The sequence below is a fragment of the Nomascus leucogenys genome, chromosome 8, assembly GCF_006542625.1.
Source record: "Nomascus leucogenys isolate Asia chromosome 8, Asia_NLE_v1, whole genome shotgun sequence".
In the NCBI taxonomy this organism is placed as follows: domain Eukaryota; kingdom Metazoa; phylum Chordata; class Mammalia; order Primates; family Hylobatidae; genus Nomascus; species Nomascus leucogenys.
Genome location: NC_044388.1, coordinates 77,103,551 through 77,126,886, shown reverse-complemented (window position 1 = coordinate 77,126,886; position 23,336 = coordinate 77,103,551). Strand labels below are relative to the sequence as shown.

At 48.9% G+C, this 23,336-nt stretch overlaps 1 protein-coding gene across 1 annotated transcript in view; it reads right to left on the bottom strand.

The window, feature by feature from the left end:
• The window catches only part of SHB (SH2 domain containing adaptor protein B), a 150,774-nt gene that overhangs the window by 49,609 nt on the left and 77,829 nt on the right, over positions 1-23,336 (bottom strand). The window contains exon 3 of the mRNA XM_030817438.1: positions 5,636-5,851. Coding sequence (XP_030673298.1) covers positions 5,636-5,851 — 216 coding nt within the window. The remainder of the gene's footprint in view (positions 1-5,635; positions 5,852-23,336) is intronic.

Genomic DNA, 23,336 nt, shown 5'->3' with positions numbered 1-23,336 from the left:
CCCCCACCCAATGAAGGCATGAACCTCCAGAACCCAGTCCCCTACAGAAACTCTGGCTGTAACCATTTCAGGTGGGAAGCCATCACCCAGTTACATGTCCTGGTGTAGATGCGGCAGAAATTAGTGCAAGTGAGATGAAGGGCATGCGATACTTCTTGAGGGCTATGGGAGGATGAGAGCTCCAACTATATTTCCTGCAGCATCTTGGATAGCACCAGAGAGGCCAGACATTTGACTGGGTTAGGGCAGGGGCTCTGGAGTTGGAGCCGACAGGTTCAAAGTCCGGCTCTGCTGCTGACCAGCCATGGCCTGGGCCCTCAGCCAAGTTATTTCTTCTCATGGGACCTTAGCTTCCTTATCTGTAAAAGGAGGAAACTAACCTCCCAGAGGGTGATTGTGAGGACTGAATGAGACAATGCACACAGAAGGTGCTCAGTAAATGCTAGCAACGATGCCAGTACTTTCCTGATGTGATATCCATCAAGTCTCACCAAGACCCTCCTGAAGTGGGAACTACTGGTCTCACTTCCCCGGTGGAGAAACTGAGACTCCCAGGACATGTTCATGCCCAGTCCTCACACTGGTCCTTCAGAGATGTGAAGACACCAATTTGGTGTCTTTGCCACCTCCACCAGGGTCTGCTTCTATAGGCTATCCACCCCGGCTCCTTGGTCCCTGCCTCTGGGCCACTCCCTATGTGGCCACTTTCTGCTCAGGTTCCATTTGTCCATCTTGCAATCTGTGCCACAAAGCCTGGCAACCAAGTAGACCTGCCACACCAACCTGCACCACCCCCAGACACCATGACATCATCCAAGGCTCCTTGTCCCCTTCCCGACATTGGGCAAGGGGTGCCACATAGGCCTCGTGTGGGCCCGAGCTGCATCTGGCGGGGGTGGGTTGGGGACAGAGCAAGAAGGCCATTTCTAGACCCACCTGCTGGCCTTGCAATTTGTTGGTTGCTGTAAAGACTCCTGGGGTGATTCAAAGTGGGCCAGGAACAGAGTCTAGCCTGCTCTGGAAGGCTGGTGTCTCTGCCGGGTGGGAAGGGGGCTGACAGCTTGATGGAAGCCACATCACTTCTCTGTGGAGGCAGAGCTGCACTCCACTCCCTGCAGCCAGTAGCCGGTAGTGGAACCTGACTGGGCATTGTCCTGGGGATTGGGATCCGACAAGTGGGAGTGGGGGTCTGGTGAGGCCACAGTCAGCTTCCTGGAGGAGAGCAGGCAACGAACACCCAGGGTTTGCTGTTTGGACAGCTCCAAGTATTTCTCACCAATAACTCTCCAAATCCTTAATTAAATTCCATGTTGGCCATTCTCAGAGAAGGGGAAACCTTCATTCCTAAGAAGTTGGGGCCACCTCACACACTCTAAGAGCTGTTTTCGTGACAACTGGGAAATGATAACTGAGCCTTCCGCGGTGGCAGCCCCAGCCTGATGAGATGGGAAGGAAGGTGCTGACTTCCAGAAACACTGCCCAAGAAGGGCGCTCTGGTGGAGAATGCTGAGGCAGTGCCTGAGAGGTGCGTCTTTTCTTGAACGCAATTCGGGACAGCGCTTTGAAAGCTGGAAGGCACTTTTGCTTCACAGATGGATGAAGCTAATTCAGCCATCTTCCCCTCTCCCCGTCTCTGACCAGCACGCTGGGTCTCTGACGGAATGAAGCCTGGATGTGTCCCCAGAGCTGGCTGCAGACTGACCTCCCAGGACATGCCCTCTGTCAGAGCCCTGCCTCACTCAAGCTTCTGCTTGCAAACCCCCAGTGATGGGAAGCTCATTACACACATTCAGGTCTAACCAAAAGTCTTACACTTCACTTGGGCCCTACATCCCTGTGACTCCCCCTTTGGGAGGCCCAGGTCTGTCCCTTAGGGGTCCCCCACACTCTCTACCCATTGTTAATTTGAAAGCACTGACCCCATTCCCAGCCCAAGTTTCCCCATCTAGGCCAAATCTGCACAATCAGCGAATACAAGGGGTGAAAGGAGAGGGTAATGATTTTGGCTAGCCGACTCCATCCCATACAGCTCTTCTTCCAGCTATGGATCCTGCACCTCAGGCTCCAAAGACTCAGTGCACAGAGCTCCCAAAAGCCGAGAAAAAACCGCACAGGGCATTTCCGACGGGTACTATGCTAAGGATGGGGCCCAGCCAAGCTGCCTTATTCACTGACCACACCAACGACTCGTTCAAGTGTGAGTGCATACACTTGCATACACACCCACACACATGCAGATGGATGTACACTCTCACATGCACACACAACACTGACTCAGGTGGGGGTCCTCGCCGTCATTCCCAGGCAGCTGCACTTCTGGTTTTACACATGGAGCTGTGGCAACACATCAGCAATCTAACTGAGCTGCTTCAATTCGTCCTCACCACCTGAGAGGTGGCCCACCCACCTCTCCACTTTCCCTCCAGCGACAGTAAACAGTGAGGATGCTTCTTGCCTGCCAATGCTGTGCCTAATGGACTCTGTCCACAGACACGGGGAGAGAAGGCTGGTGCCCATAGGACCCCTCCAGCCCCTGAGTGAGATGGCCTCCTCTTTCTATGCCCCAGGAGGCAGAACTGAGCCAAAAGCTGCTTGGGAAAAGCACAGCCAGCACCCACCCTGGAGCATGACCCACAGAGGCCGGTGACCGATGAGACACACACCTGGATGTGATTCTCTATCTTCTATCAACAGCCCAATAACTCAGACTGACCGTGACACCTGTGATGGCAACTCTGCCACACAAAACCCAGGCCAAAACGGATGCTTGTGGGCTCAGAAACTCATTCTGAGACAGTTCCATCTGAGACCTTATGACCCTTTGTGAACAACTAAATGTACAGGAGTTCTAAAACCACCTTTGGGCAGAAGTGGGCAAGTTCTGGCCTGAGAGTTTTCTTCAAAGATGATGTCCAATAGGGGAACTGCTTTTCACTTTCACAAATCACCTGGGATCTTGTTAAAACAGATTCTGACTCGTAGGCCTGGGGTGGGACCTGAGACTCTGCATTTCTAACCAGCTCCGGGTGAGGCCAATGCTGCTGGTTCAGGGACTACACTTTGAGTAACAAGATGTCAGACTAGACTAGACCATCAAAGGCAAGGGCAGCCCCTGAGAGGCCCACAGGTGGTCAGTCCAGGGGAGGGTGAGTCCCCACACCTGCCTGTGGTGCTACGTTATAATGTGGGCCCTCGGTGTCTGGGAAAGTTGCCACATGAGCCTTTTTAGCCCTTTAATCAAACTCATGTTTTGCAAAGAGTAAGCTCTCGGATGGCCCTAGTTCCTCCCATGCCCAGAGAAGCACAGCCCCTGATCAGCCACGCCCAGGGGACAAGGCCTTGGATTCCTTTGGTTCAAGGGAATAGAGGAGGCTGCAAAATGCACAGGAGAGACCTGGGGCAACTAAGCACCTACAGCCACAGGATGACTCTTATCTTTGGCTCTCAGCCAGGGGCTGGGGCTCCAGAAATGTGATGGGACAGGTTGTCCTTGAGGACCTCACAGCCTGGCAGGCAAGACCAACACCTACAGAACTAACCTTGATGTGGTATGAGAAATGTTCCCCCAGTGATGCATGCAGGAAACTCGACAGACCCATAGGGGCAGCAGGAAGCCTGTGGGGTGCATGGCTGTGTACCAGGGAGGGCTTGGAGAGATGATAATGTTTAAGCTGGGCCTCAAAAGAGGCATAGAATTGTTCCAGATAAGATAGGCAGGGAAGGGCATTTTAGCTAGAAAAATGGGATTTGCTCAGCACATGCTATATTCACGGAACTATGAGTAATCTGTGTTGGAATGGCTAGAACAGCAATTAAGGGGCCTGGGATGAGGGCAGGGTAGAGGCCTCACTGTTCGGGGTTAGAAAGGGAGAAAGGGTCTAGTTATATAGGAAAAAAGGGGAGATATAAGGCAAAATAAATTTTAAACAAATTAAAGATAAAAAGTTTCCCTTTATGACTGTCAGTATAGTAGGAATTAAATGTCACTCACTGTCTCTCTTTTTACATGCCTAAACTCTCAGACACCTAAACATTGACATCTGGCTTTTCAACTCTTAACATTAGATATAAGCATTTCTCTAGGTTATTATGAACTCTTGCTAAACATCACCTTTTAGAGGCTGCACAATATTCCAATATTCCACCACACAGACGCACAGAAATCCAGTCCCCATTGCTGGACATTCGGGTTGCTCTCAATTTTCCATGATTATAAACAATGACTTTTCTGAATTTTTTAATTTTTCCTTTTTTTTTTTACTCTTGTTGCCCAGGCTGGAGTGCAATGGTGCGATCTCGGCTCACCGCAACCTCCACCTGCCAGGTGCAAGCGATTCTCCTGCCTCAGCCTCCCGAGTAGCTGAGATTACAGTCATGTGTCACCACACCTAGGTAATTTTGTATTTTAGTAGATATAGGGTTTCTCCATGTTGGTCAGGCTGGTCTCGAACTCCCAACCTCAGGTGATCCACCCGCCTCGGCCTCCCAAAGTTCCAGGATTACAGGCGTGAGCCACTGCGCCCGGCCTTCTGAATTTTTTTATCATAACTTTGGCATAGATTCTAAGGAGTGGGATTAGAATAAAAAGGTGTGAGCTTAGGTTTATGACTTATGATGCACATGCCCAAGATGACTTTTCAAAAGGGCTGTGGGAGAGGAGTTCTAGAATTGTGATAGATACCCAGATTCTAGAAAAACCAGCCTTTGAGTAGGGAGGAAGGGGACACCCAAGTCACTCAAGGGGCTCTTGGCCAGGAGAGGGTCATCTGGGAGGGGCTGAGCTCTGTCCATCACCTGTGCTCTGTGAGCGGGTGCACGCTGAAGCTGGGATAGAAGACACAGCGGCCCTGTGAGCCCTGCAGGCCTAGCTCAGTTCGCAGCACTGGGTGGGATCACTGGGCCCGCTCAGGGTCAACAGGGGCTGCTGTGCACACTGGTTTCCTCTTACTTTCTAAGAAAGTTCCTTCAGAAAACTGAAATCAGGCTGGGTGTGGTGGCTCAGGCCTGTAATCCCAGCACTTTGGGAGGCCGAGGTGGGCGGATCACCTAGGTCAGGAGTTTGAGAGCAGCCTGGCCAACATAGTGAAACCCCGTCTCTACTAAAAATACAACAAAAAATTAGCTGGGCATTGTGGCAGGCACCTGTAATCCCAGCTACTCGAGGGGCCGAGGCAGGAGAATCACTTGAACTGGGGAGGGGGAGGTTGTGGTGAGCCAAGATTGCACCATTGCACTCCAGCCTGGGCAACAAGAGTGAAACTCCATCTCAAAAAAATAAATAAATAAATAAATAAATAAACCGAAAACTAAACTCTTGGCTTCAGTGAGCTAGGGCATTATCAATAAATAGGACCAAGACAGAGCCAGACAATGAGAGCATCTGAGCTGTCTCTGTGTGGAGGCTGGAACACTGAGACCCTGGAAGCCAGGCCCAGAATTTCTCCTTGGCCTGGTTTCCCTACCCTCACCTCTCCCGTTCCTCTGCAGCCTACATCTTTGAGGGTACTGAGAAAAAAAGACCACCCAACTGGATTACTAAACAGCCCTGGAGTTTGTCCTGAGCGCAGGTGGGGACCAAGGTGAGTGCTGAGCATGGCTCAGCAGCTGCCTCCTGAGCAGGGCCAGGGCTCCTCACCTGCCAGGGCTGGGATGGTGACCCGGTTCCACTCCCAAGGCTGGTCATACTCATCGGCAGGCCTGTCGTCATCCTGGGGCAGCTTGCTCTCCCGCAGTCGGGGGCTGACTGTGCTCTCCGAGTCCGAGTCCACACTTTGGCCTTCAGGTTCGTAAGGGGTGTCATATAACTGGATACCTTTATGCTGGGACCGGACACTTTCCTGCCTCTGAAATTCTGCAGGCAAAAAGGAAGGAAGCAGAGATGAAATGGAAGTGCAGTATACACTTCCTCACCTGGATTCCCACCCAGAAACACCACAAACTCAGAGCTGTCAACGAAGAGGTGAGGACGACAGAGAGACAGACCCCTGTTTTACCCACCCCACCAACCCCCAATGCCATGTCTCTGCTCTTCCTGGGCCAGGCTTGCTCACAAGGCTCACAGGCTCGCAGACCTAATGACAGCCCTGCCTCCATCCACTCATGAATCTCAGTCTTAAGAGGCAGAGCCCAGATGTGAACCTGATGCACCAGGTGTGTCCTGATGCCCACCCAGAACACGCAGAGCTTCTGACTTCTTGCTTCATAGACAGGCTGAGGTCTTTCCCTCTAGGGCAGTTCCTTGCCCTCTTTAGACTTTCAGTCCTTATCTGTACAAGGAAAAGACTGGGCCATGCAGTTCCCACCAGCTCCCGGTTCCCACAAGCTCAACATTCATTTAAAAGAACCAACAAGAGCCTCCCCAAGGAGACCAGAGGCCACTTTTCTCCCCTGAAAAGCCTGAGTGACCCCTTCCTTTTATTTCTACCTCCCCCAGAACATCTTCTAAATAGATTGAATTTATTTAGGGATTTGAGAGGGTGTCCAGCTTCACCTCTGAATAAAGAAAGAAAGCTCTTGATCTTCTAGAGAAGATGCTAAGGCCTGGCACTGGTGTGGGCTGAGGGGTGACTGCTTGTCTAGATGAGGTCCCAGACAGGAGGTGTTCATTTTGGCTGCTGCTCAGTCCTGGGAGGCCAGTGGGGGCTGGAAGGATGGATGCTAAAATCAGGCGCTTCCCAGTCAAACAGGGAAATCTGACCTGCTGTTTGATCATGGATACTATGTGCATGGCCCAAGCGGGGAATGTGGGGAAGGTTTACCATGGAGGTTGGTTTCAGGAACCCCACTGTTCCCAGCAGACACAACATGTGCCTAAATTACCATCATGCTTGGCAGCAAAGGGGGCTCAGTGCAGGACCTGGGAGTGGCAGAGCAGGAGGGAAGGGAGATGGCATTTGAACTGTCAGCTCTGACAAGTGGAAACAAGAGAGGGGCGGCTTCCTGGTGGTAGGACCAGGGCAAGCCAATGCAATGAGGCTGGAAAGAATGTGCTTGCTGCCTACTTTATTTTTTATTGTGGTAAAATACATATAATAACATTGAGCACTTTATTTTTTATTTCTTTTGAGATGGAGTCTTACTCCGTTACCCAGGCTGGAGTGCAGTGGTACAATCTCGGCTCACTGCAAACTGCCTCCCGGATTTACATGATTCTTGTGTCTCAGCCTCCCAAATAGCTAGGAGCACAAACGTGCACCACCGCACCTGGCTAATTTTTGTATTTTTAGTGGAGAGATGGGGTTTTGCCATGTTGGCCAGGCTGGCCTTGAACTCCTGACCTTATGTGATCTGCCTGCCTCCGCCTCCCAAAGTTCTGGGATTACAGGTGTGAGCCACTGCACCCAGCCAACATTGACCATTTTAGCCATGATTAACATACAATTCAGTGGCATTAGGTACATTCACACTATTGGTAACCCTTGGCACCATCCATCTCTAGAAGTTTTTCATCTTCCCAAACTGAAACCCTGTACTCATTAAACACTAACTCCCCATTATCCCTCCCCAGCCCCCACAATTACCCTTCTACTTTCTGTCTCTATGAATCTGATCAGTCTAGGCACATCCTGAACAATGTGGAATCATTCCGTTTCATAATGTTTTCAAGGTTCTTCCATGTTGTAGCATATGTATGACTTTCCTTTTTCAGGAAAGTCATCATTATGTATATTCACTGTCCATGTTGGCTGGAGTACCAAGTCCAAGGAGGTGAGGGAGTAAAGGTGAGGCTTGACGCAAAATGGGTGAGGACTGTAAGTGAGTTATTTCAATGCTCTCTTGAGGCCTTCCGAAATCAGAATTCTGATGGCATAAAGATATGGCAGAAGCCACGGGAGTTATGCTCCTTGAAGAGCAGCTGATAAAACACACACAAATGACATCAGCCCTTCCGAGAAAGAGAGCTGCTTTCAGGCTGGGCTTTATGATCCAGGCCGGCTCATGTGGACACACGCTCCGATGAAACAGAAGCCAAGGATGCTACGCCTGTGATCGTTAGTGTTTACATGAATTAACTTTATGCTAGTATTTCCCAAACTTTATTTAGTCATGTGACTTCATGACTTGGGCCATTTCTGCCTACCAGTTGGGTGGTAGTAACCTGGGTGGTTGCTTACCATTTTTATTTATCTCGCCTCACTTTTTAGATAAAATAAACTCATTTAAAAAAGAGACTTTGGATCACCATCCCATAAGCCATTATTCTTTGCCAAAAATAGATACTAAGCAGAATGAATGAGAACCAACAAGGTAGGTGCTGATGCCTGCTGGGAAGCTGAGTGTGGGGCTTGCTTTCTCTGCTGAGAGGGGAGATTTGCAAGTGTTAGAGTGCCACTGGGAAATGTAATCAGCAAACACTTTCTCTGGCAAATACGAAGAATCTTCTCTCTCTGGAAAGAGGAAGAATAAAAAGGGAAAAACCTTCTCACTCTATTTCTCAGGGCACCTAATATCACATCTATGAGAAGGTGTCCCACACTTTGGCAAACACAGCTTTTATTGGGTCCCATGAGTAAACGGGGATCATTTATTAGTTTTGAGGATGATGCTTCCTTTTTTCACAGAGGGAGGAACAGGAAAAGAGAAGGGAAAAGCTATAGAGTGGTAGGACTTTGTCACTTTAAGGTGAAGACCAACCGTTAAGTATGGTGGACAACTTCGTAAATCACTAAATCTACCAAACTAATCTGCTACTTATTGCCTTGTAGGGTCCTCATCAGCTGGATTCGTCTTCCTCTGTTCTGAGGAGTGAAGTCTAGCCTCCTGTCTGCAGAATTCTGGGGGCTGAGGATACGGCAGCTGAGAAGGCACTGACCTGGGAAAACCACCTTCCTCTTCACCCTCCTTCACAAAAGCAGGACCAGCAACCACTCCCATGTACACAGTTGATGAAGCACTTTTCATGCAATTCGCCATTTAATCTAAAGGAACCACAAACAATTCACAGATGTACTTCCTGTCGGGCCCCTGATAATCAGGAGTGCTTTTGCTCACTCTCACGCCATAGAGATACTCAGTGAATGTGGTGGGATAAATGAGAGAACTGACAGCCAGAAACCACTATTTACCCCCAAATTCCAGATACTTTATGAAAGTCCCTGACAGCAGTGATAAAGGATCTGGGACAATATGCCAAATGCATACAGTTTAGTGTTACACAATATGCAGAAGAGACGGATATTCTCCATAAACACCAGCCTTAAAGGGAAACATGTGCAGTGAACAGACTAGCTATTAAATCAGAGGACTTGTGCATACACCTCTCATGCAGGATTTATTGTTCCAGAAGCATCTTCATATTACCAAAGCTGGGCTAGTAATGGCATGCAGTTAGGGCAGGGGATGTTATAAAGGTAATCATTAAAACAAGCCTCCCCCACTATATTACATGGTGAATTCAAATTCTCATTAAGGCCCCAACAATAGGGAACAGTTAAGTAAATTATGGCATATTAACTGGATGGAATATTAAGCAGCCATTAAAATGATAAATCTGAAGATTATGTAGCGACATGGAAAACCGTGCATGAAATTATGCTAAGCTAAAAAGTGAAATACAAGATTGTTTATGTGTGGAGGGCAAAGCATAACGCAGGCTTTTTAAACAAGTCTCTGTCAATGTGAGCAGGGCCCCACAGGGAATTCTGCTCCTTGCCTGGGCATTGGTAAATACTGACATCACACATTCGGCCTATATCTACACTGTGATGACAGCAACGTTGTAAGTACAGACATCCCCAACACCAACAGCTGAAAAACCCAATACAGGAAGGTAAACAGCTACTGTGTAGAGGAGAAGGGATTATCCCATAATTATTTTTGAAAGTTGTTTTAAATAATGAATAAAGACACTAGAGCAGAAAAAATGTAATTAAGATGAGGAGCACATGAAAGTAAATATGATTTTAAGCCCCATGAGAGTAAATATGATTTTAAGCAGGTTGGACTTCCAGGAGCTGTGGAAGCAGCTGCCTTTCCCTGAGAAAATGCCCATTTGGGAGCATCTTCTCTCCTGGGAGATGCTCACCAACAGCTCCAGGACATCGAAGGCCCTTGTGCCAGGCCAGCTGGCCAGATGTTGCTGCCTCCTGCCTAACTACCAGGCCCGTCCTCCTTATTAGCTGGGCCAATCCATGAGTGTCCAGAGACCGATCTCACAGGGGAGTCTGTGACCATATGTTTTAAGTCACAAGTTATCTGGACATCACCATCTACACATTCATGCAAAATGACCTTTAATATTAGGGGGCAGGCTGTAATTTCATGCCTCTTAGGCAGAAACATTAACAGGGTGGGGGTTTCTGTTGACCTCTGGAGCAGAAAGGTTTGTAAGCAGAACTACATACATAGAAAGAATGGAAGAATAAAGCACTTTCTTTAGAATCAGAGAATGTTAGAACTGAAAGGGACCCTAAGAATTTGCCTGGGCCCATTCACCAGGGGAGCTAGGCGGGTGTGCTCCCCACAGACTGTGGCCATGGCGGGGTCTGCCCATGGGAATGTGGAGAAGATAAGGGCTGAGGAAGACAGCAGGCAATAATCCTGAGATGATGTGATGGGGGTTTGAAAGATTGCCTAGTCCACAAGCAACAAGCTATACTTTGCTCTAGTATTCACCAACTTTGTGCCTCCCTGAAAAAAAAAAAAAAAAAAAAAAAAAAAGCTCCCCACCAAAGTTGGGTGCAGTGGTTCATGCCTGTAACCCCAGCACTTTGGGAGGCCAAGGCGGGCAGATCACTTGAGGTCAAGAGTCCGAGACCAGTCTGGCCAACATGGTGAAACCCCATCTCTACTAATAATATATTATACTGTAGTTTATTAAATGTGCAATACCACTGCCTTAAAAAAATGTAGTACCTTAATTTTAAAAATATTTTATTGCCAAAAACTGCTTACAATCATCTGAGCCTTCAGTGAGTCATCTTTTTACTGGTGGAGGGTCTTGCTTAGATGTTGATGGTTGCCGACTGATCAGGGTGGTAGTTTCTGAAGGCTGAGGTGGCTGTGGAAATTTTTTTATGCCCCTCCCCCCAACTGTGGGAACTTCTTAAAATGAGACAATAAAATTTGCCACATAGATTGACTCTCCCTTTCACGAAAGATTTCTCTTAGCGAAATGCTGTTTTATAACATTTTACCCACAGTAGAACTTCTTTCAAAATTGGAGTCAATCTTTTCAAACTCTGCTGCTGCTTCATCAACTAAATTTATGTACTATTCTAAATCCTATGTTATCATTTTAACAATGTTCCCAGCATCTTCATCAGGAATAGATTCCATCTCAAGAAAACCGTCTTTGCTCATCCGTAAGAAGCAACTCTTTATTTGTTCAAATTTGATCATAAGATTCCCGCAATTCAGTTACATCTTCAGACTCTACTTCTAATGCTAGTTCTCTTGTTATTTTCATATATTTGCAGTTACTTCCTCCACTGAAGTCTTGAAGGCCTCAAAGTCATCTGTGAGGATTGGACTCTTCTTCCAAACTCCTGTTAATGTGGCTATTGTGACCTCCTTTCATGAATCAAAAATGTGCTTAATGGCTCCTAGAATAGTAAATCTTCCCCAAAAGGTTTTCAATTTACTTTGCCCAGGTCCATCAGAAGAATCACCATCTCTGGCAGCTATAGCCTTACGAGATGTATTTCTTAAATAATAAGACTTCAAAGTTGAGATTACTCCTTGATCTGTGGGCCGCGGAATGGATGTTGTGTTAGCAGGCATGAAAACAACGTTCATCTCCTTGTACATCCCCAGCAGAGCTCTTGGGTGACCAGGAACAGTGTCAATGAGCAGGAATATTTTTAAAAGAATCTTTTTTTCCTGAAAAGTTGGTCTCAAAAGTGGGCTTAAAATATTCAGTAAACCATGCTGTAAACAGAGGAACTGCCATCCAGGCTTTGTTTTTCCATTCACAGGGCACGAGCAGGGTAGATTCAGCACAATTCTTAAGGGCTCCAGGATTTTTCAGAATGGCAAATGAGCACTGGCTTCAACTTACAATCACCAGCTGCATTAGTCCCTAACAAGAGAGGCAGCCTGTCCTTTGAAGCTTTGAAGCCAGGCATTGACTTCTCCTCTATGGCTCTCAAAGTCCTAGATGGCATCTTCTTCCAACAGAAGGCTGCTTTGTCTACACTGAAAATCTGTTGTTTTGCATAGCCACCTTCATCAATGACCTTAGCTTGATCTTCCGGATAACTTGCTGCAGCTTCTACATCAGCACTTGCTGCTTCACCATGCACTTCCATGTTATGGAGATGGCTTCTTTCCTTAAACCTCAGGAATCATTCTCTGCTAGCTTTTCTGAAGCTTCCTCCACTCTCTCAGCCTTCACAGAATTGAAGAGTTAGGGCCTTGCTGCAGATTAGGCTTTGATTTAAGGGAATCTGTGGCTGGTTTGAGCTTCTATCTAGACCAAACTCTCTCCATAACGGCAAGAAGGCTGTTTTGCTTTCTTTTCGATTGTGTATTCGCAGGATTGACACTTTTAATTTTCTTCAACAACTTTTCCTTTGCATCCACAGCCTGGCTATCTATTCGGTGCAAGAAGCCTACCTTTTGGCAGATCTCGGTTTTTGACATGCCTTCCCCACTAGGCCTATTTCCAAGGTTTTGGTTTAAAGTGAGAGATGTGTGACTCTTCCTTTCCTTTGAACATGTAGAGGCCATTGTTGAATTATTAATAGGCCTGATTTCAATATTGTTGTGTTTTACAGAATAGAGAGGCCCAAGGAGAGGGGAAGAGATGGAGGAATGGTCAGTCAGTGGAGCAGTCAGAACACACATAACATTTATTAACTTCGCCATCTTATGTGGGTGCAGTTTGTGGTGCCCCAAAACAATTACAATAGTAACATCAAAGATCACTCATCACAGGTCACCGTAACAGTTATAATAATAAAAAGGTTTGAAATATGAGAATTACCAGAATGTGACACAGAGACACAAAGTGAGCACATACTGTTGGAAAAATGATACTGATAGACTTACCTGACAGAAGGTTGCCACAAACCTTCATTTTGTAAAAAAAAAATGCAATACCTGCAAACCACAATGAAGCAATGCACAATAAAATGAAGTATGCCTAAACATTTTATTATGGAGAGTCTCAAAATCTATATTTTGAAAGAAGATGGGCCAGACGTGGTGGCTCACGCCTATACTCCTAGCACTTTGGGAGGCCGAGGGGGGTGGATCACTTGAGGACAGGAGTTCGAGACCAGCCTGGCCAACATGGTGAAACCCCTACTCTACTAAAAATACCAAAATTAGAGGGGTGTGGTGGTGGGCACCTATGATCCCAGCTACTGGGAAGGCTGAGGCAGGAGAATTGCTTGTACCCAGGGGGCGGAGGTTGCAGTGAGCTGAGATTGTACCACTTTACTCCAGCTGGGGCAAAAGAGCAAAACTCCGTCTCAAAAAAAAATGGATAAGCAGGCCGGGTGCAGTGGCTCACACCTGTAATCCCCACCACTTTGGGAGGCTGAGGCAGGCAGATCATGAGCTCAGGAGATTGAAACTATCCTGGCTAACACGGTGAAACCCCGTCTCTACGAAAAATAGAAAAAAAAAATTAGCCAGGTGTGGTGGCACATGCCTGTAGTCCTAGCTACTCAGGAGGCTGAGGCAGAAGAATCACTTGAACCTGGTAGGCGGAGGTTGCCGTGAGCGAAGATCACGCTATTGCACTCCAGCCTGGGCAACAAGAGCGAAACTCCGTCTCAAAGAAAAAAAAAAGAATAAGCGTCTAATGAAATGATACATAACATGTCTTATGGTAAACATCAGAAGAAACCTGTTCTTTACCTCTTTACCTTCTTTTTAGGAACAGAAAAAAAAGGCTTGGGTTTGCTCTCTGGAAAACTGAGGCCAAGGAAATGAGCAGGCCTCTCTGGTGCCCCCTCCCCATCTTTTCCAGCAGTGCTGGCAACCACCTGTCCTCCCAACCAACCAAGTATCTACTGAATGCCCAGTATGAGAGACGGAAAGGAATGAGATGCAGTCCCGGCCTTCATGAAGCTCTTGGTAGGAGAGGGCAGAGCTCCCAACCGGGACAGACACAGCTCAGCCTCCTTAATGGGAGCAGACTTGATACCACAATCTGATAACTAAGAGACAGTTTTCCATTGGGGGAACCTGGGAGGGCCTTAAAAAATTTAGAAAGGAGGTCATAGCACAGTGATGTTGTGGCGAAAATGAGTACCAGAGGAAGAACCAAGGCAGAGGCCCAGGGAATCAGAAGCTTAAGCTGTACATGAGGTTGCTCAGGAGGGCTGGGGACTGACAGGTACCTGGTGGGAGATGATGCTGGAGGCAGACGGAAGTGGGTTTCTGGATGGCCTTAAAAGTACTGCACGGCAGCATCCCCAGGAGTGGTTAAGGAGTGATGCCCAGGAACCTCTGGGCAGGGAGTAGCTGGGCAGGACACAGGCTGGCACAGACGTGAAGGAGCCTTGCTGGAAATGATAGACGCTGGCCTGCAGGCCCTTCACCTCTAATTTTCCCAGCTGGGCTTGTCTGGGAATCCATACCACTCCCTAATCATAGGGTAGCAAGCTAGGTAGAGTTGTATGGCTCTCCATTCCCAGGCCCTGCCTCTACCTCTCGGCCCAGGAAGCCTCTATTCTGCCAGTGGTAGGCATGCCATCTGATCTCTCTCACATGGCTTTGCAGCCACCGGGGATCTGTGCCCGACACACCAGGGTTGCAGGTAGATTAGGCTCAGGGCCCCAGCGGTGTCAGGAAGGGCTGCATTATGGGAATGATGCACTTGCCACTTACCGGGGCTGTCCCTCGCCAACCACCTGGAGGATTAATCTGAATCCTGGCTCCAACAGGTGACCTGGGGCAAGTTACCTCAGTTTCCTCATCTCTAGAGGGGAGAAAACGGCACCCACTGGAGGAAGGATGTTACAAGGATTAAATGAATCCATATACGTCAAGTGTTTAGAACAGTGCCTGGTGCACAGAGGGTGTTTCGTGAATATTGTCATTTCAATGACCACTCCTGGGGGCTTCCTTGAAGCCCCATCTCCAAGACTCTTCCTCCTCCGAGGCTGTCTCTGCCCACAGAGCCACAGAAGGCCTGCTGACTGAAGCTCACAGGCCAAAAATGCACTGGGGACGGGAGGGTCCCAATACCAACCTTTAAGCCTGTTCCCATTTCTGGGTCCACAACTCCCGAGGCCAGTGCCGCTTTGATAATCTGACACTCCCACATAGGAGCCATGCTCTAGGTCAGCTCTTGTATGTAACATGAAACACACAGGGAAGGTCTCATGTATGTCTAGTCACCCCATTTTATAGATGGGGAAACTGAGGCTAGAGGAAGGGAAGAAAGTCACAGGGACGAGTCCCCAGGCTCCTTAACTCCTGGACCAGGGCTCTCCTGGCCTTTTCCAGACACTTTCTGACTTTTTTTTTTTTTTTTTTTAAATCAGTCTGTCTTGTTTTTGGTCTTCCGGGGGCCAGGGCGTCTATTGCAGTCAGGTCCCCGAGGTGTTAAAAGCACACCTGGCACCACGGAGTGAGTGATGAGCTCCGCGGGAGTGGCAGGCGGTTCTTCCTAATTAGACACGCGGCAAAACCAGCCAAGTTCCAGGTGTCACATCAAAAGGAAGATGACTTTACCCCCATCTAAACCATTCAAACGTCTGCTGGAGAAGAATCCTCCCCTAACCAGGGTGCTTCAACACCTGAATTCAGGGGTCCCTCAGAGGCTGAGGGTGAGTGGCACGGAACAGCAGGGCTGCAGGACGGCAAGGGCAGGGCAGGGCAGGGCAGCTGAGAGACGGAGCTGGAGCCACCCCAACCGTCACAGGGCAGGAGGCCCCACCTCCTCCTCCTCCTCTATCTAGTCTAGTTTCCGGAGCTGTCTAGGAGCCAGGAGACTGACTAATTGGAGTTCTTCTGTCATCTCTTTTCCAGGCGTGCACAGAAACACCCAAGCAACAGAGGGCGGGCTCCGCGGAAGCAGAGCTGTGGGACAAGAACAATGGTCACCTCGGAAGCAGAGTAGGGCCTGTGGCTGCCTGGCTGAACCTGTACTGCCTCATCTTTTATGCTCAGCCTGAGGGCAAGGGAAAGGCCCAAGTCTGGAGTCAGGGCGCCTGGGTTTGCTCCCTTCCCTTGGTCATCTGTACAAGGACAGGGTCTTCTCATGAGCCCCTCTGGCCTGAAGTACTAGAAGAGAGACAAAGCCTGCAAACCTGATGACGACCAATTGCTTTCATTGTGAGTAAAAAGGCCACGTGGACCTTGCTGTGCAGCTCTGCAATGATCCACAGTGTCCTTCAGCCCTGCCGTCACTCTGCATCTTCCAGTGACTGCCTTTGCGTGCGGAGGCCTCTAAGCCGCTGTAGGCCCGCGTTCTGGCGCCATCCCCTGTAGAGACTCACTGAGGCGAGCTTGCTGCTCTGGGGGCCAAAAGCAGGGGGCGAGCGGGCCTCCCTTTAAAGCAGCCACGTCTACTTAGGAGACTGCTTTCCAAATCCTCGTCGACTGCAAGATCCCACTTCATAGGCAAGTGGGGTGCCTGCTTTTCTTCCTTAAACACCCACTGAGCCCCTACTATGTGCCACATTAGACCCGAGGCCAGATGCTGAGCACTAGATGCATTAGATGAGGCTCCTGCCTCCTAGGGAACTTGTGGCTTAGCAGGAGAAATCGGGACACCACCGTCTGTAAGCACTGAGTTGGACAGCAGTGATGAGTGAGCGCCTGCCTGCGCCAGGCACTGTCCTGTGTCCTGGGCACTGGGAGTAAATTACTCCTCATCCTCAAAACAGAGAGGCAAGAGTTATACTGCATTTTATAATTCAGAAACTGAGGTTCACACAGGAGCAGGGGCTAAGCCAGGACAAGCCTAGTTCTGCCTGGCTCCCAGGGCCCTAGAGTGGTGCATGTACCAGCAGCTTGGTGGAGACAGAAAGGAAATCTAGCCCTAGGATTCAGTAAAACTTTAGGGAGGAGGTGGCATTTCACAGAATCTCAAGTCCTGTTGCAAGGAGACACCTTGAGGGCCAGGGACGCTGATGGACCTGCCTGGTGTCACAAACAGCGAGGAGTGGGCCCAGGTGTAGAAGGCTCTCCAGGAGAGGAGGAAGATGAGGCCATCAGGAGAAAGGGCAACTGGGGCAGGATAAGCATAAACCAAGTTTAGGAGAGAGGAAAGCTGGGGGATGTTGAGGTGAAAATCAGGGCTTGCTGCCTTAAGCCTAATGCTCATGAGGTAGAAGGAAACAGGGAGTGGCCCCCACAGAAGGTGGGGCCAGGCCATGGAGGATCTGGGATGCCAGGACTAGGGGTGCAGCCACTAAAGGCAGGAAACTGGGAAAGGTGGACCAGGAGACTTCATTGAGTTTGTGCTTCACATACACAAAATCCTTTAAGAAGCTGGCAGGAAACATGGGGATGTGGTAACTAGAAACTGATAATCTGAAGGTTGGGCCTTCCAAACAACTAGGGCTCCACCCTTTCAAGAAGTGGGCAGAAGATGCCCAGGGCTCCAGAAAGCAAAACACACTCCTGTGAACAGCCCCCAGATGTGGAAATGCTGGCACATCCACTGGGATGAGGAGCAGGGGTTGGGCTAGCACGGGTGGCACCAGCATCCATCCTCAGGCCAACCATGACAGGGCGGGCATCCCCGAGGCCCCTGTGCTGCAGACAGAGCCAGGGCCCAGCAGGGACTTCACAGGGCTGCGGCACATACAGGCAGATGTGCGTCCCGGCTTGTTCGTTCTGAGTATTGACAGACCACAGTTGCATGAAGGGCCAGCGCCCCACACACGCGATCTTCCAGTCTGCTGGGCACGGTGAGGTCTCTGCCTCCAGAGAGGCCTGGGGCCTCTTTACTCTAATGAGGTAAAGCCATAGGGGACAGACTTTCACGCCAGACCAGTCACGGCTATAACCCTTACCCTGTGGGGGCTTCCCTGCTCACCAAGTGGCTTCACCTGCAGCTCTCACAGAACCTCACAGAGCGAACCTCAGAGGGGCTGTGGTGCAGCCAGGCCCCTCCCCGCCTGACTGCTGCCAAGTCCACAGCTCAGACAAGCTCAGTGGTGAGGCCAACATCTCAAAAACTCAATTGTCAATAGTGCAGTAATCACCATTCTAGGAACACTGCGTGCTGGGGTCTGTGCTAAGTGCATGCCATCCAGCTTCTTGTTTAACTCTCAAGACAACCCCATGAGGTGGTAGCCCACAGACACTGCCATTTTATGGACAGCCACAGGACAAGCGAGGAAGGGATGGAGGCAGCCTGGCTCCAAAGTCCATGTCCTTAACTGTGCAGCTATCTACACGGCCTTTCCAGCCCAGGTCAGTGTTCCCTCCACTCCACTAGGGACGAAAGAACACGGACACATTCAGGTCAGCAAGGGAGGCAGGCACTGCAAGAGCCCAGTCCCAGCTCCAGCTCTGTCCCGATCCCACCAGGTTGAGTGACACCAGGCAAGTCGCTTCCTCCCTCTGGCTGTCAGCTGGTCATCAGTCAGTGTCACTGGAGTAATCTCAGGCTCCCTGCCCTCTAGCCCTGAGGTTTATCTGACCACACACAGGTCCCTACAGGATTCATCATGGTTGGGGGGCCTGGGAGGAAAGCCTGGGGTGGTATCACGAGGAAGAGAGTGGCCCACCAAGGAGGTATTCAGCACATTCTAGATGTGTCAGAGGGGCGGCCAACGCAGGCTGCTGGTGCCGGTCTGGCTGGTGCTTAGTGATTACAAACTGGCAGTGGGGGCAGGGTGCCAGCTGCCTAGAGTAGAGCCAGGGTCCTCTGCTGGCGAGGACCTTCCCCTCTACCTATATACCCTGGGGGCCCTGGTCACCTGGGCTGAGGTGCCCCTCACCACATGCCAGCCTTCCCAACCAAAGTAGCCAAACCCCACCTGTATACCTGGGGCTAGTCACAGGGTCACTGCCTCAAGCTGAGGGGTGCTGTTGACAATGTGTCCAGTGCCAGCACAGCTGCCCTGGCGGAAGCAACTTGCTGAGATCTTGGCACATGCTCTGCCCACCCTTCTTCACTTTGGAACTGCTTCAAGAGAGGCACTAATCCCCCCAGGGACTGAGAGACAACCTTTGCCTTCTGGATAACAATGACGAGGCTGCCAGCCTGGGACCAGCCTGGCTGCCCGCTCACCGGCTGTGTGACCTTGGCCAGCTGCCTGATCCATCAGGGCTAATATTCCTCGCAGGTGAGGTGAGAGGGGTTGAACTAGATGATCTCAGAGGCCTTTCTGACTCCAGAGTTTCTCAGTCTGCTTCTATGAAGAGTGGATATTCACACCGGCTTCTTCTTGTTCTTGTAACTTGCTAATGCTGTGGCTCCATCAAGTTAAGGTGGAAGGGGACCTGTCAAGAGCACCCATCCTACTAGCATGTTGGACGCTGACCCAGCATCCTGACCACCTTCCAGCAAATGCCTCCAAAATCCGACCACCACATGCAACAAGAACTCTGCCCACTGAGAAGCTTCTCTTCCATACACAAAGCTCTGCTTTCCTGCCTAGGATGGTTCTTTTTATGCATCAACATGGTTGGCCTATGGGGTGCCCAGATATTTGGTCAAATATTATTCTGAGTGTTTCTGGATGACATCGACATTTAAATTAGTACACTGAATAGTGCAGATTGCACACCCCTCGTTGTGGGTGGGCCTCATCCAATCAGTTGAAGGCCTGCATAGAACAAAAAGGTGGATCTTCTCCTGAGTCAGAGAGAACTCTACTGCCTGACTGCCTTTGAGCTGGGGCATTAGCCTTTTTCCTGCCTTCAGACTTGAACTACATCATTGCCTCTCCTGGTTCCCAGGCCTTTAGTCTTGGACTGGTACTAAACCACTGGCTCTCCTGCGTCTCCAGCTTACTAACTTACCAACAAATTTTGGGACTTGGCAGTTTTCATAATCACATGATCCATTTTTTTTATAAATCTCTTTGCACATGCACATACACACACACTCACACGCACATTTTGTTGGCTCTGTTTCTCTGGAGAACCCTAATATATGCCTCTATGGAGAGCCCTTTCCCCACATGCCCAGAACGTGGTCCTTAAACTAGCTGCTTGTCTTTTTCTCTTCTTAGGAGACAAAGTTCCTGCAAAGACTGGATCAATTCAAAGTCGTCTATGAGGAATTATCTTTATCACAATACAGAGGGATCTGTCTGCCCCTTCTCCTGACCCCAAAGAACAAGGCATGCAGCCAAACAGCAGTTCCCTAAGAGGACCTGCAATTCTTCCTTCAGGAGACTTGACAGTAGCAAAGCCGCCATGAGCCCAAGGATCTCGGTGGGGCCTCCTACCTGGCCCAGGAGCGATCGCCTGCCAGGGGTCAACCAAAATTTAACAGAAAGGACTAACAGCAAGACTCCCTCCTTCCATATAGCACTTCACGGTCCACAAAACCCTTTGCATTATTTGGTTCTTGTAACCACTTGATTGCAGACAGAGCTGGCAACTCCATTTAAGTGGGGAAACGGGAAACTCAAAATTGAAGGGCCTTGCCAAACTCACAGAGTGAGTGGTCGGCACAGTTCCTGTGTCTCCACTTCCTACCCTAATGGCCTTTACAACTCTAAGGTCACTTCTTGTATTTCTTGGTGTTACAGCACATAAAACCCTATTAAAGTGTTGTTGTTGTTGTTGTTATTTTCGCTTTTGTCTTAAAGAGGAGTGGGGAAGGAAAAGGTGTGTGTGGGATGCCATGCACAAGAGCCAGGAACCTGAAAGCTGCCACTATTCAAAATTACTCTCAGGCGGCTCTTTCCTGTCAATAGTTATTATAGATGACACCATCCACACAACCATCCCAAGAATTATGTGGAAGGAAACATCTGGATGATGAACATTTTTGTGCTGGAAGAAACGAGAATAGCCCCTGCTCAGGGCCCTGAAAAGGCATCCTGAAGAGGTTCCAGACTGTGTGGAAGATGTCGTCAACTTCCAGAACACGAGACTGGAGGCACCTTGATTGAGTAGAGATGGCCTCATCTACCCTGGTGGTCTGTTCCAATGGAGTCCCCTCCAGGTGCCCCACCTGACATGCTGCCGCCCCAGCTTCAAGTCTCAGCCTCTGTTCAGTTTAGAGCACCAGGTACTCTAAACTGTCAAGGGTGCTGGAAGTGGTACAGGGGCTCAGAGATGAATCCAATACTCTCACTGTCATCTCTTCTCCACCCTGGGAGCCTTGAGGCTTCTACCATTTTCTAGCCCTTTGCGTGCTCAGCTCCCACCCCACCCCACCTCTGGGGGTCAAGTTCCAGTTGAATCCACTTAACACATCCCCTGTGATTCCCAGAGCAGAACCCAGCTCCACAGATGCTCAGTAAATACTGCTGAAGGAATAACATAAACAAACAGCCTTTTGCAAATTCAGAATTTAGCACAGAAGACAAATGTTTAAAAAAAAAATTTGTGTACTCTAAGAAAGGAACTGTACTCATAGATTGTTGGAGGAGTATAAACTGGAAATGCCCTTTTCAGAGGTAAATATCCTGTGGCCTAAAGTTCCACTTTTAGAAACCTACTCTACAGAAATATCCAGACCCACAGGCAGAAATAACTGCTCACAAATGTTTGCTACAGAATGAAGGGAGCCCAGAATGAAGGGACCAGAAACTAGGAATAACCTACAAGTCTACGAACAGGAAAACAACTGAACACATCACACTACAGTCACACAGAATCGTTCAATAGAACAAATGACCTCAGACAAGATCTGTGACAAAGAACAATGTTTGGCAGGATAGCATTTATGTAGAAAACTGTGTTTGTAGATAGGCACAAATGTGTATTTTTGTAAGCAAATGGGAAAAGGGCTATAAGAATACCTAACAAATTATTAACAATCCTTGTCTCTGGAGGGAGATTTCACTTTTCACCTCCTATAAGCCTGTATGCTGAATCTTCTTACTCAGAGCACATATTACTTAATGTGATAATTAAAATTTTAAAAGGAAGTTGCAAATGTGGCATATAAAGACTCTCCTGTTTGATATTATCAATATCTGTGACAGCACTTGTTGAGGGCCTATGTGGAATGAGGCACAGTGCCAGGAGTTCTACATTAACCCCTAGGACAGATGGGGAAACTGAGGCTGAGACTGAGAGGGCAGATACCTGAGCTGGTATGGTAGGGCTAGAATTTCCCACCTCCACTTCTCCGATCAAAGTCTGTACACGCTCTCCTCAGGGCTCCACACTTCCGGGGACACTGTGTCATGGAATTCCATCAACTTCTACTTAATATTCCAGTGAAATGGGCTTCTGCATTCATGAGTATTTCTAAACAATTTTCACTTCATGTAATGTTTATACATTTTGAAGTTTAGGAAATTAAGTTTGGAACAAATTATGTTTTGGTTTTCAACTCCAAGATGTACATTTTAATTATAACATGCCCCCAAACATGACCCTGGTCATCCACAGAGGTACCCGATTATTAAAGAACCGTAGTTACGGTCTCAGCACAGGAAATGATGAAAGATTTCCCTAAAAACACAGCTACAAGGACAGGCCTAATGACTTTTTGGGACCCATGGTTTCACTGCAAAGGGCCCCACTCTCCTGGAAGCTTGATACCCTCTAAGTCACAAGGCAAAGTGATGCCCATCACCCAATTTTGATCAGCAAAGCTCTGAACCAAAAACCAAACTGAGTGGATGATAACCCATAGGCTGTGCTCTGTGGAGGAAGGTGTGCTTGGGAGCGAAGGAGGTCAGACACCCTGTCAGAAGAGGCTACGCCTCACTGAGGGATCTGAAGGCGTTACAGGCAGCACCACGACAGGTTCTTTCCCACAGATTAACAGGGGGTCCCAGGCTCCCAGACCAGAAACATGCTTCTGGTGACGAGTGGCTAGAGTAGGTGAAGAAGGAGGTCCAGATATGACATATCACCTCACTAGTTCATTCTTCCACTCCTCCCCTCCCAAGCATCTGTGTTGCTGTTTTACGGGAAAACACTGAACAATTAAAAACTTGGTCCAGCCGGGCATGGTGGCTCACGCCTGTAATCCCAGCACTTTGGGAGGCCGAGGCGGGAGGATCACCTGAGGTCAGGAGTTCGAGACCAGCCTGGCCAACATGGTGAAACCCCCTCTCTACTAAAAATACAAAAATTAGCCGGGCGTGGTGGTGGTCGCCTGTAGTCCCAGCTACTCAGGAGGCTGAGGCAGGAGAATCGCTTGAACCCAGGAGGCGGAGGTTGCAGTGAGCTGAGATCGCGCCATTGCATTCCAGCCTGGGCAACAAGAGCGAAACTCCATCTCAAAAAAATAAAAATAAAAAATATATAAAAACCTGGTCCAGCTTTAGAGAAGCTCATGA